Raw genomic sequence first — 18041 nt, forward strand, 5'->3', positions numbered from 1 at the left:
AGCCTGGGCTCTCCTCCTCTGAAGGCAGTTTCTTGAGATTATTTTATTGCTTTTTTTTTTTTTGCCTCCCATGTGTCAGTTTCATCATCTATCAAACTCTTTATCTGCAGACATGGGGAGTCACATGGCAGGTGAACAAACCCCTGTAACATCTGGTGGGAAGAACTTCCTCAAAGCACTTATTTACAAAGTTACTTTGACATAATTGGACACAGAGAGCATGCCACCGTGAGTGCATTTAACTTGCTTTAGAGAGGACACTTCATTGCTCTTGTTTATGTGTGTAACGAAATCCTAACACAGAAAAGGGTCTTGGCTGACACTTTCTATTATAAGAACCTTTCCCCTGTCAATTGGAAGGATGGGCGCACGCTAACGAATGTAATTAAACTAATAAGCAGACAATTCTCTGATGGTGAAACAAGTATCACCCCTGGCTAATCCTTCCGCTCTCCATTCCATCTTTTTTTCCCCAGTTTCATTACATGAGAAATTAAAGGCCTTCCGATCACGCAATGAATCTGTGACAGCTGTGAATATAGAGAGCCCATATCACTATTAGCAATTTTATTCAAACAGAGATAATGCAAGATGACACCCTCCACCGTCTGAGCAGCATACCAAATCTCCTGCTCTCAGGCAAAGTAGGCTGTCAAAAGTAAGTTACTCTAACTTGTGTGCAAGTGTCCTATCAGCACAACAAGTGTGCCAAAAACAGATGGTGCTGGCTGCAGAGAGTACAGGACTTCTATTGATTCTATTTAAGCGTGATATTGTCTGCACCTCGGCCCAGGAGTCTGTGTTATCTATCTATAACAAGCAGCCCGTATATAGGACAAAGATTCCTGCTATTTGAAGTTAATCCCTCCCAGTTTCCTTCTATAGCTGAGGTAAATGTCACAAATAGAGACACATACGCCTGAAATATGTAGCGTGATGTGCTAATGCAGTCAAAACAATCTTTCGTTTCTGATATGTGGCTGCGGTGGCTTTAAAATTAAACAGCTGGCAAATCTCTGGACAGACGAGGCTTTCTTCCCTCCTCAGAGAAAGATTTCACATACAGAGATGCACGTTTGTTAACCTGCTGTACCTTGTTAGCGTAATCTGTCTAGGTTTTGTGAAGAGGTTGTGTGATTCACTATTGTTTGTCCAGATGCAGTGACCTCCTGGAGTGCTGGTTGGCAGCCTCACAGTTATGACTCCACAGTGAGTCACTTCGTCTCAACAAGTAGTAGTCCTGCATGTAATGCATCACCCCGTAAAACTACAAATGGTAGTATTTACGCAATTTTTTTCTTTTTTCCCTTTCTTTTTTTTTTTGGGGGGGGGGGGGGGGGGGGTGTCTTAAAGAGAAAAAGGAAGAACCATATGTATACATATCTTAAAATGCAAGACACCAAGTATTAATCATCAAGGCACTGAACCTCAGATTACCCCGTTAAATCAGCAGCAGCAGCAAAAATCTGTGGTAGCACTCAAAACACGGTTCAAGAGGACATCTCAATGTATTATTCACCCCTTGCTCATCCAGCTTGAGGAGCTGTTCCGCGACTTTGGGAGAGTTCATGGCCAGCCTCAGACACTGGATATTCAGCTCAGGGATGACGTATTCAAGTACTTCTTTGAGCGGCAGCCCGCGGGCCGTCCCGTGTCTCGCCGTGGATGGAATGGCATCCTCCAGGATGGCACCACGGAGGGTGGTCAGCTGGCAGGAAAGACAGATGGTGAGGATTTGTCCAGTAAAGTTAACAGTCATATAAACTCCTACTTGTACAGTGTGATAGGGTTGGGTCAGGCATGCTTCCATATGCTGACTGGTGTTAAGGGTAATGACTACATTATGACTCTGGACAGCATTAGGGAACTCAAATTCTAAATAATTGAGACAGGCTAACTGAATACTAGATGTTTGTGTGCCAGTAAACACTTTCAAAACAACAACATCCAAATTTCCATTTGCACAGCCTGTTAACATGTCAGCAGTCAACTGCGGTCCAATAAAAAGGCTTTCCGAAAAGTAGACTTATATAGCAGAGGAAGGAAGAGAGAGCGATGTGGGGCAGGTCGCGCAGAGAGAGCAATGAGGCTAAATGACAGGAGTACATGCAAATAGATGCTCCAGCGGTCGAGGAGTTAAAACACTGCCTGCGTGCCACTTGCAGGGCTACCATGACCCAGATACATTGTTTTATCGTGGGAGTGGTGCTTTAAACCGAGAAGGGCACTGGATATCAGTGACATTTTCCTGCCTGACGCATCTGTTGCACCTGAATTATTCAGTGAATGAGACAAGCCAGCATCAATCAAGACGATACGGTCCCACCAGGGACACCAGGACTCTGCCTCTCCGTTTTTTAGGATTAATCAGGTTGTGTGTTCATCGGGGTGTGTGAAAGTGAGCGAAGGCAGGCAACTACACACCTCTGATACACTGTATCAGTATTTGCATTAATGGCCAACTGAGTCACAACTGGCACCGAATCACTGGACACCTTAGTGCAGATTTAAGAGGGCAGAGAAGTTTCCTGTTGTTTTCGGGGGTACTGAAGCATTCCTGGACTCTTGTACTGCTTGACTGAGCCGCAGGCCGAGTGACCTTAACGTGTCTCACTGAATGTGATATGAGAAATATGAAAAATCCATGTTCGCGCTAGTAAACAATTCTTCAATAAATTGACAGGTCATGAAGGTTCTCCAATCATGCATCCATAATGTAAGCAGTGAGCGAAAAGTGCACATCAGTGTATTATCGTTACCTGACTGGTTCTAAAGGTGACCCGATAGTTGTACTGCGTCCCTTCCTTATCCCTTCCATCGTCTAGCTTCTCCCTGCGGATGCTGACTGCCACGGGTCCAAGATGGTCGTCTACACCGAAATAATTCTGATGCTCTGGAGGGAGAGAAAGAGATATAAAATTAAATGAGAGTTATGCATGTTATCAGACATTATGTTAGCTGGTGAAAGAAAGAAAGCTTAAATATAAGTAATAATAAATTACAGATTTTTAATAAAACACGTAATCAAATTACTGCTGTGGTTTCAGTAGATTATCTGTTTACCTATATACACTCACAGACGAGCTGATTAGTTACATCTGTTCAACAAAGATCTCATCAGCCAGTCACATAGCAGTAACTCAATGCATTTAGATATGTATACACGGCAAAGACGACCTGCTGAAGTTGAAACTAAGCACCACGATGAGGTAAAAGGTGATTAAAGTGACTTTGAATGTGGCATTATCAGAGCTGGGATGTGTATTTGTCAAATTATCAATCTACTGGGATTTTTTCATGGCCATCTCAAGTGTTTACAGAGAAAGGTCTGAAAAGGAGGGGGAAAAACATCGAGCAAGCAGCAGTTTCTGGGTGAAAAAGCCTTCTTGATGGAAGAGGTCGGAGGAGAATGTTCAGAGCTGACAGGAAGGCAACAATAACTCAAACAACCACTTCTTACAACCAAGCAATGCAGCAGAGCTTCTTTGAACGTACAGCACATTAAACCTTGAAGATGGGCTACAGCAGCAGAACACACCGAGGGCCACTCCAGTCAACATAAAACTGAAGCTACAGCCTATTACTCCATCCTGCATTATCTCAAGTGGTTCAGGCTGGGGGTATGTGGTTATTTTCGTGCCATATTTTGGACTCCTTAGTACCAACTGAACATCATTTAAATGTCACCTGAGTGTGTTGCGGATCATGTCCATCCCTTTATGCCCTACAGCGTATCCACCTTCTGATGGCTGCTTCCTTTAGGATAATGGATCATGTCACAAAGCTCAAATCATCGTAAACTAGTTTCTTGAACATGACTGAGTTCATTCAAATTGTCTTTACAGTCACCAGATTTCAATCCAGTAGAGCAAGAGCAGAGTTCACATCATGGATCTCCAGCTACTGTGTGATGCTGTTGTGTCCCTGAGCCTGAGTCTGCCAGCAGTCTCTTTCTGATAAAAAGGGATTTTTTCTTCCCCAGCATCACCAAGTACATGCTTATATAGAGTCATTGGCCATTGCTTTGTAATAAAGCACTGATAAGACTGCTGCTGCAATTCGGCACTAAATAAATAAAACCCACATGCTCCACGTGGCATTGAGTTTTGCACAATGCAGACACATGCAGACTGAAGTACAGACATGACATAATGTCTTAATATAAGTCTGCATCAATACATTTATGAGCTTAATAATACATCAGGTCATTTCAAAAGAAATTTAATTCAGTTTTCTATTCTGAAGTGAAGTGCATGCATGACGCATAACATTCATAACTGAATGAAGCAGACGCTCAGGACGCCCACAGAACATGCAAACTTTTTTTTTCTCTTGTTGTTGTTCTGTCATTTTAAATTAATGGACTGTTCTGCCCCATAAGTCATGTTCCCACAGCTACTACTACGACTACTACTACTGCAGCAGCAACCCTTGACTTTGTTCTCATGCTAGAAATGAATGATGCAGAAGTCGAGCTTTGCACTTTATAAATGGCATGTACTCGTATGCATATTAGATAGATGACCACGTGGGTAAGAATGGTGTTAGAAAAACACCGCACCAACATTCAATACTGGTAGAGATTGGATCACATGACTGGGGCGGGAATCACTGCGAAGATGTTGGTCTATATATCCATCAGTTATATCAACAATCATGGCATGAAAACTAGTAAATCTGGTGTAATCCCAGAAAAACATTTATTGAGTGCACACTCAAAATTTCATGTTTCGATCTACTTTGCTCAAAAACCCAAGGCAAGATTTTCAGGAAATTTCCAGGGGATTTTCATGGCTTTGGGTAAATCTGATGTTTCCAGTAACCTCCTCACCCCTCCAGTGTGCTGAAAATATCAAAATGTGATGGGCAGATTCTCATTACTTTTCCTTGCCCTCTTTATGGCCCCTGAAGGATGAATACTTTTTTCATTTATGGACAGTCTGTGGTTGTTTCCCCTTTGACACCCTGAGGTCTAGACATTAATTTTCAGAGTAAATTAATAATAATAATGATGGGCAGAATGCCAGCTCTACTCCTTATAGTATCGCTCCAAAGGAGTTGAGTCTTTTGGCCAAATTTCTTATACGGTCGTTAATTCTTTCCATCAGTTATTGTGCTGATTTAATGAAAAATTCACTACACGACAAGGATTACTAGCTGGGCTTTAGTCTTTTCAGCTCTAAGCACCATAAGAACCAGTACTAATTTCTTTGTTGACACACAATGCATGCGTGCGTACATGTGCATGTGTGTGTGTGCGCATGAGTGTGTGTAGGCACACATATAAGAGGGCCTTGAGCAAACACTCCCTTAATCCAGGCTAAAGCTGAGGAGAAAGACCTGGATTCAACAGCTAAAAGAAAAACCTCAGCAGGGTCCACAAAGCAGTGACATTAACAAAGAGATTTCTGCAGAAGTTTTCGATATTACATCCACGCCATGCAGTGCAAGCTGTGTTAAATAGCGTGGTTCTTGTCACTGTAGCATAAACAGTGGAGCAAAACGCACATCGGCATTAATAATAAATTATCTGTATGGAGGGAAAGTAGGGTTAACTGTCTGACGAATGCTTGTCAGGGACAGAGTTCTGCAGGGAAATGTAAGGCATATGGTCAAATGGTGGTGGTGGTGGTGGTGGTGGTGGGGGGGGGGGGGGGGGCTGTGTAGCAATGGAGGTCTCAAGGCATCCAAATACCAGGAGCACAGTGAGTCAGACAGTGCTGACTTTAGAGGAAAGCTTTTTGTCAACACATTTCTTTAGCATGTCAGCGGTGCCCATCACATGGTGCTGACAATTTGCCAAAGGTTGCAAATTGGATGACTTTAATTTTTCATGTCAAATAATGCCCCCTTCTCGTTTTGCTGTTAATCCACACCACAGAAACACCTTAAAAAAAATCTTTGAAAGTCCAACACTGTGAGCCCCTTCTTCTGTACATTTAGTGCTCCAAGCTTAATTTCAAGCCTTGCATGTCAGTAAGAGATGGTTTACATTGCCCTCTGCACATCTCAGTGTCAACCCAAACACCTAATGTGACCATGACCTGTACATAGTGAAGCTTGACCCATTTTGTGTGAAGGAAGCATTGTGTCCATTAGGGGAAAAACCACTCCGGTTGCTAAGGGAAGCAGGGCTTTAGGCAATCAATTGGATCAATGTTCAGTCCAGGTTGATGAAAGCCTGCTGAGAAATAGTGACACGTAGTCATGTTTGTGTGAGTGTGTCTTTGCTGTGAAGCGCAGGTGATGACAGACCTGTCTAGTCAATAAAACACCTTATTTTAAAAAAATGAAAAAGGCAGTGGCTACATTTCCATACTGTGAAAGAGGCATCCTACCCTAAAGACTAAGGTCTTCATGAAAATGCCCTGTTATACACAGGCCTGCATTGCTGTGAATGCAGGCTAAATAAATGCACAACCCAAATCCAGAACCCAGCTTTGGTGTGAGTATTAGCAAGGCATTTGAGCAATTATAAACATGTCTCTCAGAGACAGATTTTTATTCAGAGTGTCTTTTTGAAGAGGTTAAGGCATTTTGGAGTGTGAAAGGTGAAGCAGCTGTTTTCTATGGTGGGGGCAGGCTTAAGACGGGTAACTCTATCTGCTGAGACCAGCGAGCACAGATTGCACAGAGAAGTGGGAAAAACAGATATGTATAATGCGGCGATGGGTCGGGGTCAGCACGGTATTTCCAGCATTCGTCTCGTAGGTGTTTTAATGAGGAGAACTGGGACCTTGGCGTAGCTCTGCTGACCCTAAAGTTTCATATGAGGAGACCTCGTACTCTCTTAGTCCCTGCAGGGAACAGCTGCAGTACACCCTCTCACTCACCTCTCTCTTTTTCACATGACTAATCGCAGTTTCTCCGCAGGGTTCGGAGTAATATCAGAGGGAGGACATGACCGCTCCTCTGCTGAGGAAGTGAAACACACGCCCTCGCACCCAACACAAGCCTGCTATTGTTCTGGACTTCATTTCATGTGCTTGTACAAAAAACAACTGGGACGTTGAGATATTTGACCCTGTGAGATGAGGCTGTTCCATCTGGGAACTAGCTTCCCCACAGGTGACTGAAGAAGTCTTACTTTATAAAAATGTAGCTGGCCTGGAAAGTTTAATAGTCCTCAACAGTGAGTCACACAAATCCTGCTGCATCATCACTTTTAACTATCTGTAAAAACAGAAATTAGCTCCTTACCTCTCCCGTAGAAGAATTTGTGGTAGTAGTATGCTCCAAGGTCAATGTGCTCGATGATGTAGCGTTTGACCTTTTCCCTGTGGATTGGCTGGTTTTCTCGAGGCACCTCCAGCACAGAAACTCCTGCGTTGGTGCAGTGTGAACTTAGGGATGACTCGAAAGAGCAGCTCTCTGACAAACCGCTGTAGTTGACACTGTTGGCTCTGGAGAGGGAGATCTTCCTCTCGCTCTCGCCACCAATCTCATTGCGAAAGTGCGGGCAACTCAGCACCAAGCTGTTGCTCTTCCCGTCCCCCTCGTCTGCATCCAGGTTCTCCTTTGGGTTCAAGTCCTCTCTGCTGCCCAGTGGAGACTCAAACATGGGGGTATTGGCACTGTTGCATCCTGCTGCTCCACCATCGGCTCCTGCTCCAGGTCCAGCACCGCCTCCAACTACGGACACTCCACCAGCTCCGGCTCCAGCTGAGGCGGCCGAGGCACCGGTAGTAGTGTTTTTCCTCTGGCTCAGGTTAGCTCTGCTCGCCACCGCCTCGCTGATGTTAAAAAGCACACTCTGCACATCGTAGTGGGCGAAGCATTTTTGGAAGCTGAGTGGTCGCCGGTCGTCCTCGATTGAGAGCCGCAGTGCGTCACTTTCACTCTTTATGGGCCGAAGTTTCCTGAACAGTGATGTTTCTGACGACTCCGATTTAAGACGTCTCATGAAGGACTTCTCCCGTTCCCGGCTGTAGAGTAGGGAGCTGTCTATGTAGTCATAGCCTGGAATGTGGACTATCTCACCCCTTGCAATTTGTGCTGCTGTCTGCAAGCTGGGGGACAGCGAGGCATCACAGCGCAGCAACTCGGGGAAACCCAGAGGGGGTATACTGCGGTGGTCCAGGGTTTCAACTCGGTAGCCCTTAAGCATGGTGAAGAAGCCATCCCCAGTCAAGCCCTGGCGGTCGATGGAGGATGTGCTGCCGTACTCGCGGTGCAGCGAGGCTCCAGTGTTTGGGTTGACGGCATTCTGGTCCATTACGTCTTCAGAGTCGATGTCACTTATGGTAACGTCACTGTTGCTCCGCTGACGGATAGGGTGCAGACCCTTCAGCGGAGAGTGGCAGAGAAAGTCACTCAGCGTGTATTTGTCAGTGTAGTCCACCTCCAGACAGACTGCTTCACCTTGCTCTAGTATTTCCACAGTGTGTTCCTGCTGGCCGTTCTGAAACACGGGTATCACACTCTGATAGTTAGGCGAAGGCCGCCCGTCCCATCCGTCTTTTCTTGGCGGCCATTCTGTGACCCTGGCCCTGACACCCATTTTAGGCATTGCCGGAGTACCATTTGTTTTGCCTGCACCATCAGGTTTCCCCTGCATGCTGGAGGCTGGAGGTCCCATGCTATCGCTCAAGGCTTTGAGCTTCCTGCTGAATAGCTCCTCTGACTGCATGACTCTGGAGTATTCTTCTGGGCCTCCCACAATTCCCACAAGGTTAGATTTGTTAGCTGTCACAGGGCTCAAAATACTCATATCCTGCTGGCAGATTCCTTGAAGAGCAGACTTCCAGGACCCTCCTTCATCATGCGACTTGCTCACTGGTGAGCCAAGGAGCAGCCTTTTTCCTGAGTCAATGAAGCTGCCGTCATAACTCACAGAGGACGGGTGGCATGACAATTGGCAAACAGCATTTGGGCGTCAAGGACGAGTGAGTGGGGCGCGCCGTAGCACAGCAGAGCGGAGCCTTCTCTCACAGCGTGTCGCCAATGAATAACGACAGCTGGAGGTGGTAGATCTATAGCACAGAAACACAGAAGAAAGAAAAAATATTTAGCGCACTGCGAGCAGGTTGAAAGGCTTTGAAAAGACATTTTCATTTAAAACAAGTATTTTATTTCTCAGCAGGACTCCAAAATATGGCACAATCAGCTAAGCTAAAAAGAAAAACTGCTGACCCAAATTGTCTGTACCTAGTTATCTTTGTAATAAACTCTCACCACGGGCTACGCTGGGATCTTTCAGGTTTGGAACTACGCCGAGCTTATCGCAGAGTATGAGTAATTTGCATCTTTGGGAGTAGAGAGAGTGCCATTATAGGTTTATAACTAGATAGATGTATATCATGGATGGTGCTTCTAGCCTATATCTAACAGATGGAGGTGAAGCAAATTACAGCAACAAGAGGCAGATGTTGAACTAAACGGTCGCATGTACCAGTATCTGATCCAACGGCTTGCAGCATCATCAAGCCGGCAAATTATACAGGAGGGATAGTTGGAGAACTGATGCATATTCAACACCAGCTCCACTTTGCCTTTTTATCTGATCTGGTTAGTAGGAAAATTAACAAGGACTTGATGAGGTAAACTGGCTGTGACAAAAGAAAACAAACGAAAAAGCAGAGTAGAACTGTAAGACACACACACACACACACACACACACACACACACACACACACACACACACACACACACACACACCTCTTCAGAGGGTAAAGTTTGGCCTATGCTAATTCTGTTAGGGAAGAAAAAGCTCATATCAGATTCAGCAGACTGAACATTCAAGGACGGAGAGAAGGAGAGTGAAGCCACTGGGTATTTCAGATGTTAAAAATACACAAACACGTGGCTTCCACTTAATCTGTAAATAATGCTGCAGAACATCGACTATCAGACTTTTAAAAGCAGGTACGGGTTGGGACAAAGTAATAAAGATACTCATGAAACTCCAAGAAGAAACAAGCAAGTTTCTCTCATCAATCTCATCCCATGCTATGTGTTGTGTTGTAGCTCCAGAGGAGGGGGTAGGTGACGGAGGTGTTATACTGGATTCATCTCTTTACTGACACCGACTTCTGCATTGTAGATCACACTACACTGCAGTAGAAACTGCAAGGCTTTCTACACTGACCCAAATGCGTTTTTCTTGTTCTTTGGGGCCAGTGCTGTGCTTCATTTCTTCTGGTACTGCAATCATGTGAAAACACCTTGAGTTATCAAGTAAAACCCTTGCCATCAAAGAGAACATGGACCAAATCCCCAATATTCGCTTCAGCGAAGATGGGAAGCTCTGTTAAAGCGTCTTTCTTTGAAAGGTTTCATTGTGAACATGATAAATGATGGAATATGGGCCCAAGGTCCTAGTCTTTCTCTCAGTTCCATCCGCTTGGCCTTTAATATGATCGCTACAGCTTCCAGACAACTGTTTACATTTCTCTGTCATTTACTGCTAAGGAGGGGGGCTAAACTATTTTAGGAAGAAAATGTGGGCCACATCAAGATTAGCTGCAAGCCAGACTAGACCAAATACACTTGGGACGAGTTGGAAACATTTTAATAATAAAGTATTCACTTCTGCCTGGGCCGAATACAGGTTAATGCATGCATGACCTAAATGTGTAGGAACAGGCTGGTAATGACGACTTCTGAGTTACAACAACAGCCAAACTATGTGCAGCCCTCCCTCTCCCACCGGGGGCTTGGGTTGTTATGAGAACGGCTTTATTAACAGGAGCAGGAAAATGCATGTCGTGTCACTATATTTAACAAGGGGCTTAAAAATGAAGGCAGGAAATTGTGTTGCGTCATGCATAATGTAGTGAAGAGAACTGCTGTGGGAAATATGTTTGTCCGTTACAAATGGCAAATGATGAATAATGAAGTATGTGTCTGACTGCCGTGTGGTGAACAATAACAAAGCCACTTATTTTTAATCACAGACAACGCCCGTCTTCAAAGAGCCAAAGCTGCAGATCTTGTAGCAAATATGACTTTATTTCTACAATAAATCCTGAGCTATAATTAGACAAAGACATTGTAGATCAAGGTGCATAGCAGTACTTCCATGTGATCCTGCAGGAATTTTTCTGTAGGCCAACACGGAAGTTTGCATCACCCTGGTTTCCTTGACAAACAGCCAATGGGATTTCTTAATAGGCTTTTATGGATTACTGCAGGGAAAAAGCGACTCATGGGTAATAAAAAGTTTGTGATACTGGCATTTTGTTCAGCAACATAATCTCCAATTAATGCAACTTTTATGATTTTTTGAAACAAATGCAATTGCCAGAAGTAAAATGCTAATGCTATCTTATAAATGAACTACATCACAATTTAATGACTTCATCTTCCCCATCACTGAGCCTCCAAAGCTGCTGAATGTCTCAGGCAATTTTCTGCAGTCTCGTTAGCAAACAAACATCTCAGAGAGACGTAAAAAGCTTTACTTGCATATTTTATGTTTTAGAACAAAATGTGATGGTGTCAAAGGCATTTCTTAACCACATCCCTTTCCCCCCCCCTTCAGGCATTTAACTAAACACTCATTCAAAAGGCTTACCAATGCCAAGTGCAAAATAGCAAGTCATTTCTGAGTTTAAGAGTCATTCCTGTATATTCCTCTTGCACTCAGCATCATGCGCTTTGCTCTCATGCTGCTCAGCACGTAAACCCTCACTTCCTGAGAGCTGTGTTGTCAGTTTGAGACATTATAATAACCCCCAAACCTCATTTAAGGGAAAGTAGGTAACAATGAATATACGCTAAAAAGGATATTACATCTAGCAAACTAAAACCTTATTTTTACACTTTAACTGGGGGTTATTAAATGTCCTTGGGCACTCTCCACCACCAAGGGTTATGCATACGACTACCACATTTCCCTTTCACTTATATTTTTTCTTATTTGGCGTCGTCTGCTTGCATACTGCAATATTCTGCTGGAAATGAATAATGAAATGCACGTCTGCCTGCAGTGTAGTGACAATAACAAAGTCTGGAAAAGGTATGCGTTGCACATACCACTGTTACTGTTGCTTGTAGTTAGGTTTCACTCCTACATCACACTCTGTGTACTGAATAGCATGTTAGCATGCAATCTTGGATGCAGCCTACATGCGTAGATCTAGAGCAGTCTGTTTAAAGGCTAACTTTATCCCTAAAGTCTTTGTGAATTGTAAGCCAATACTTAAGAGATATCCACTGCTTTGCAACACTATACATCCATTATCTCAAGACAACATGGGAGATATCCCCTAGCCAAAACAAACATGGAACCTCGGGGGAAGAAAATATTAAGTAGCTATACCCATATTTCTATTCCTGCAGCAAGACAGCCATTTTAGATTTTTCCTGGTCAACCAAAATTAATACCAAGTCTCCTTTAAAGGCATGACAGGGAGCAGTCTCCTGACCTACACCCAGACGTCGACTGAACACTGTTTTTTCACACTCGCAATTAGAGCGAGTGACAGCAAAATGCGCCACCTGCACAAACAGCTTTATCAGTGGTGACACTCCAATAGACGCTTTTAACGGATGACTGAGGACAGGAGGAACAAAGAAACTGACATACTGTAATGTCAGTGCATGACAACAAAACAGCATGACTGACTTCTCACTGTAGTCTGAGAGAGAAACAGACAGAAATCCTGTCAACACAGACAGAGCAAAGAACAATCAAAGCCTGACGTTTATTAGCGCTGTTTGCAGCATCGCGTCTGCACTTGAACAACTAAAAATGTTGAGGGGCTAAAAATAAGAGGACAACACCTCATTTTTAAACACTTAAAGGAAAAAAAAAAATCTATTCTGAGTTTTTGTCTTTCAAGCCAGTCTCTTGAAACAGCAGATTAGCCTATTTAAGTTCATAAAGTCCAGCCTCTCCTTGTTTGTGTTGCTGCTTGGGGTCAAGCCAGGGTGAGCTGCCCTGGACAGGATAACCCAGTGAACATGGTGGTCTGTGTTTCTCTTTACTTTCTTCTATTAGCCAATTTCCCTTTGACAGTGATTAACGACCCGCACCATGTCTCGACCCCCACCTTCCTCCACCAAGTGAGGGTGCCACAGGCGACTTGGTCAGCAGAATCAGTGCTCCTGTGTGACCTGCTGGGAGAGTGTGTGTTTTCTGTCCTCTTTCTCTCCTTTCTTTTGTTTTGGTCTCCACAAGTGAAACAGCAGATGGAAAGGGGTGAGAGGTCTGCTTTCGCTAAGTGGAGTAATGCATCGCCATTATGGGCGTTTAAGACAAAAGGCCTGGTGAACAGGAGGAAGGAATGGCGAAGGCGAGATGGGAGAGAGGCCTAATTACAGTAATGAACTCATTTTCTGTCTGATGTTGGAGAGTCTGTCTTTCATCTTGGTTCATCCAGAGAGGAGTGGCCCAGCGGTTCTGACAGGTCTTAAAATAATCCTCTGACACTGTGTCCTGATTAAAGGCCCGCCAGATATTAATACGCTGTCAGAAAAGTGAACGTGTTCTGTCCACCACTCTGAGATTAATACTCTTCTTTTGCTAATAGGCCATTTCACCCGAGTGACTGACTTCTGCAGTCACTTGTGCAGAACTGCCACTGCGAGCACGGAGAGGAAGGCTCTCCGAGCAAAAGCATGAAGTGTGCTTTTGTTGGGTTTTGGTTCCAACTCTGCAAATGTTTATAGTTACAGATTTATCTAATGGACTAGTAAGGGCACGCTGAGTGAAACCCTGAGCTACTTGAGCTAGTAATGAGAAAACCGGAATTTTGCAAATGGTATTTATGGAAAAAGAGTCACAGTGCCAGGATGTTTGACAAAAACAGCACTGCACACATCAACGCTGAAGCACTTTGATGCCAGTCGCAAACACTTTCTGAGCGCAACATTATTAAGACTAATCCACTCAGCACTGACAGCACTTCAGGAAATTAGGAACATAGCGTGCACGTGAAAAAAGCAGAACCGTGTCATTAGCCCTTAAAAAAAAAAAAAAAAAAAAGTTCTTGAGAGGAATACTGCATCTTCGCTTACCCGATTTGTTGGCATCAACGCTCATTTCAGGTAGCAATTGATTCCTGAGTAGCTAAACATGCCACATAATAGCACGCTGTTAGGCCTGGAGTTATCTTTGAAAATATCATGTGCTGCTTAACCTTGAGACGCTCCGCTCGCACGGGTTGAGTAAATCGAGTGTTGCAATTGCTGAAAAGTCACCAAGAAGTCACAATCATTTCAGCAAAATATCAAGATTTGCATGTGTTTGAAGATCACAGGCACAATTTACCTTCAGGTTTTGCCCAGAAAAGACATTTGGCATGATATGTAACAACACCTTCAACTGAGATAATAACCGTCAAAGCAGGAATCGAATTTTCACATTCCTATAAAATGTGGAATCCTCCTGTGTCCAACCTATTGCACCTCAGGTCAAAGTCAGACGTGTTTACTTAGTCCCGACCAACCTGCCTGGCCACTCTTGCGCCTTTGGGGTGAATGCAGGCCTGTAATTATGGCCAATTATCTTTAATAAAGCCTTGTGTAATTGAGCCACATTAATGCTCCTCTGTTCTCTGCAATCAGGAAGTTGTAGCTGGCCTCGTCCCCAAGAAGCCTCAACCTCAGGAGCCGAGGCCAAGCTGCGATGCAGTCATCCTCTCCTCTCCTCCTGCAGCCAAATTAGGGTGCAATGTAGACTAGAGGCCAAGATGATTACATCAATTTTCCAGCTCATGGACTTCATCATAAAACGGGTGAGGCAGTGTTGTGATGTGAATGAAATTTACAAGTCCTTCTCAATGAATTTGAAACCTTTTTTTTTTTAACCTGCCTTCTGCCATTTTACACTGACATGCTGCAGACAGTCAGACATTAGGATGTGTCTCACTGTGTTCATCATTAACAAGGAGGAAGGGGGGATAAAATCCAAGCGGAAAGCAAACAAACCTGAAGGGACGTTTCACATGCTTCACTGCCCTCCGTTTGATTCCTCAATAAACTTAAAATAAAAACAATAAAATCGCGTTCCATATCACTCCGCACTCAAATGCGATCAAATCAGCGCTGCATACTGTGTTGGCACTTCTCCCTCCAAGGAGTTGATTTAAAACAACGTGGGAGCTCTGATTTCAATCCTCCATTGTCAGCAGCTGCTTGCAACCTTGTGCTGAGAATGGGAGGGGGGCATGTGCTGGTTTTAGATATTAAATTCATCAGACTCGCAGCAAGAGAAGGTTGGGGCAGAGATATCTGCAACCAGACACGGATATCTCCAATCTGATGGAGGAGAAAAGGGGGGGGGGGGGGGGTAAAAACAAAAAAAACACTTGTAGTCCTGCTTCACTGGAGCGATTCTTCACCTTAACTGGGTTGTTACAAAAAGAAGAATGAGAGGTTAAGCAGAGAAGGAAAAAAAATAGAATGGGAGTTTTGCCAAAACCAAGCTCAAAGAGATCGGTGCAATTAAAACCACAGAACCAATTAATTGGGCAATGTTATCCTTGAGAGTTCATTACTGGGGCCTGAGAAACCAGGCATGGCACCTTCCCCAAGGCCCTCCGTAACCAAAAGGACACTTGTAAAGAGGTGTTAAGACTGTGTGTATGCGTGTGCGTTACTGATCACATGAACTAAAGCTATGAAAGTATGGACCAAAGAACACGAAATGCACCATTCAACTTCTTCCTTTTTCATCTGCTGCTCCTACAATTCAACCACACAACAGGGAATAATCTCCCACCACCTCACACTCATATTAAGACTGATGCTAAAGCCCTGCCATTAATGGCCGAAGCCACTCCTTCCTCAACGCGGCGATAGAGCAGTGTATCTGAGCCGGTAAGAACCCAATCATCAAACTCCACCTTCTCTTATTGTGCTTAGACCACCTACCGAACACCGTGATGTGCCAATATTGCCTGCAGGGAGTAATGCTGAGATTTTAATGGCCAGTGTGAATGGAGGGTCACACCCTCAGTGGGCGGTAGGGAAGCTAGTAAAATGAGTCCCAGCCAGCTGCCTTATCAAGCCTAACATGATGAAACTACAGACTATATCAAGCCTTCTTATCCTTTAAAATATTCACATGGTTTGGAAAACACATAAAACAAAATTTAACAATATTTAAAAAAAAACCTCATAAATATTTAGGTTAAGTAGGGTTACGCAAGAAGTAAGCTACGGAATTAAAAATATTACTTCAGCAGGGACCAATTTCACAGTGTTGTCCATCAGCGAGGATAGAGGGATGTGACTGTCACTTACCAAACAGACGGTCAAAGTCATCCTCCATTTACCCACTACTTCCCCTCCATCCTTTCCTCCTCATAAGTCACTGTCACTCAAGGCTCTGGTATACTTGGAAATCAAATTTGGCATGTCTTCAAAGGCTCTGGGTGTGTAACTGGGGGTCTGCAGAATTTGCAAGTCACACAGAATGAAGGCCAGAAATCCTGACAGTTGTGCTTAAAATGAACACCCACACACACAGACACACACACACAGGCACACACACACACACAGAAAGAAATGGATGTGGTTCTGCATTACAACAACAATAAGCAAATGAGGAGAGGGCATGTTTGTTCTCTTAACCAAACAAAGAGATTACGCTTTTCTAACAACACATCAAGAGAAGAAGAGCTGCTGAATGCCAGCTTCCCCTTGAATGACATGCCAAAATGAGTGAGCCTATTCATTAAAAACAACCTCTCTTTAGCATTTAACACTTAAAAAAGGTAATACTTCAAGAATGCAAATAAGTAAACTTGGGGTAACTTATTTCATTATATGAAATGGAGACAGCTTAGGGTCCTTCTGGTTTTAATTTGGATCATGAGTCATTGGTAATTGCAGGTCAACTCAGTGACTAAATAAACAATAGGTTGCATGGTCCACAAAGTACATGCACAACAAAGACCACATCTTTAAGAAGAAGGGAAAAAACCCCACACACAGAGCGGAGACCGTTAACTAGCTAGAATTGCTGTGGACAAGATTTTGCAAACATCTCAGCAAGTTCTGACTTGTAGCAATCAAAGCCAAACGCTGGGCAGTTTATTTGTCGCAAACTTGTCCTGTTGACTGTGAGAACATTTGTCTATGAGTGTACCATCAGCACCAACATCTTTTAGTACTAATCTGCCATCTCATTTTTCTGTCATAGTCCCCATATGTGTACTGTGCACAGCCTCCGACACTGTAAAAGCTCAAACAAAAACAAATTAAGAACTTCAGTCAAAGGGTCATTGTAAGCTTGCTAACCCTCTCAAGGCAGGCGTTGCAGATTTGCAACAGTTAAAAACTAACAACCTGATTACCCCACATACATATTTTATGAGGTTTTTTTTTTTTTACTCAGAAGTACCACTGCAGGACTTGGTTGTGCATTAGCAACAAAAAGTTTAATTTGAGCCTGAGAGGGTTAAATTTAACGTCACTATTCATATTTAGTCATGCATCTAGAGTAGCAGCACTTGCAATACTAATTTAAAAAACAAAACAAAACACAACAACAACAACAACAACAACCACAACATCCCAGGTGTTTTATTGCAGGGTTGGATTTCAACTCATAACCTTCTGTTTGATAAGCAAAGATGATGTACTGCCATGTGATGTGCTAACAACCGCTGTATCCACTTCAAGATACGTCTCAAAAGTACTGTATTACTTTACCCATTGGGTCGCTGTGAAAAAGAATGTTCCACTTACTTTCTTGTTACATATTTAGACATGTTTCCATTTCCTTTAATGTACTATTATCAGCTAGGCACGGGCATATATACACAGTTGGTACACTGTGTCACCCCAAGCTTTCTGGAACCAACAGTTGCTGTTGTTTCTATGGAAAATACACAACCTGCTATACCAGATTTTCTCAACTTGACATTTACAGTTGATTTCACCAGTGTTTTCAAACACAGAAGTTGTCTTGACAGGCCAGCTATACTAATAATGTCAGAGTGCTACTCTCTTTGGCAAGTGTCATTTTTTAAATATGCGCCAGAAAGAATGACACCATCCATGAAGTGATTTTCTGAAGGACAGTCCCTGGACTCCTATTTTTCCGTGATCTAGCTCCACATTTAGACTGAATTCAGTCCAAGATTGTT

General features: G+C 43.5%; 1 protein-coding gene across 6 annotated transcripts in view; it reads right to left on the bottom strand.

Annotated features, from left to right (window-relative positions):
- The window catches only part of LOC101474326 (signal-induced proliferation-associated 1-like protein 2), a 79583-nt gene that overhangs the window by 39984 nt on the left and 21558 nt on the right, over positions 1-18041 (bottom strand). For all 6 annotated transcript variants that reach the window (XM_012921472.4, XM_012921477.4, XM_014409994.3 and 3 more), the window contains exons 2-4: positions 7201-8972; positions 2760-2893; positions 1520-1708 (exon numbers count right to left, since the gene is read on the bottom strand). In XM_012921472.4, coding sequence (XP_012776926.1) covers positions 1520-1708; positions 2760-2893; positions 7201-8710 — 1833 coding nt within the window. In that variant the 5' untranslated portion in view covers positions 8711-8972. The remainder of the gene's footprint in view (positions 1-1519; positions 1709-2759; positions 2894-7200; positions 8973-18041) is intronic.

The sequence above is a fragment of the Maylandia zebra genome, linkage group LG13 (assembly GCF_041146795.1).
Source record: "Maylandia zebra isolate NMK-2024a linkage group LG13, Mzebra_GT3a, whole genome shotgun sequence".
In the NCBI taxonomy this organism is placed as follows: Eukaryota; Metazoa; Chordata; class Actinopteri; order Cichliformes; family Cichlidae; genus Maylandia; species Maylandia zebra.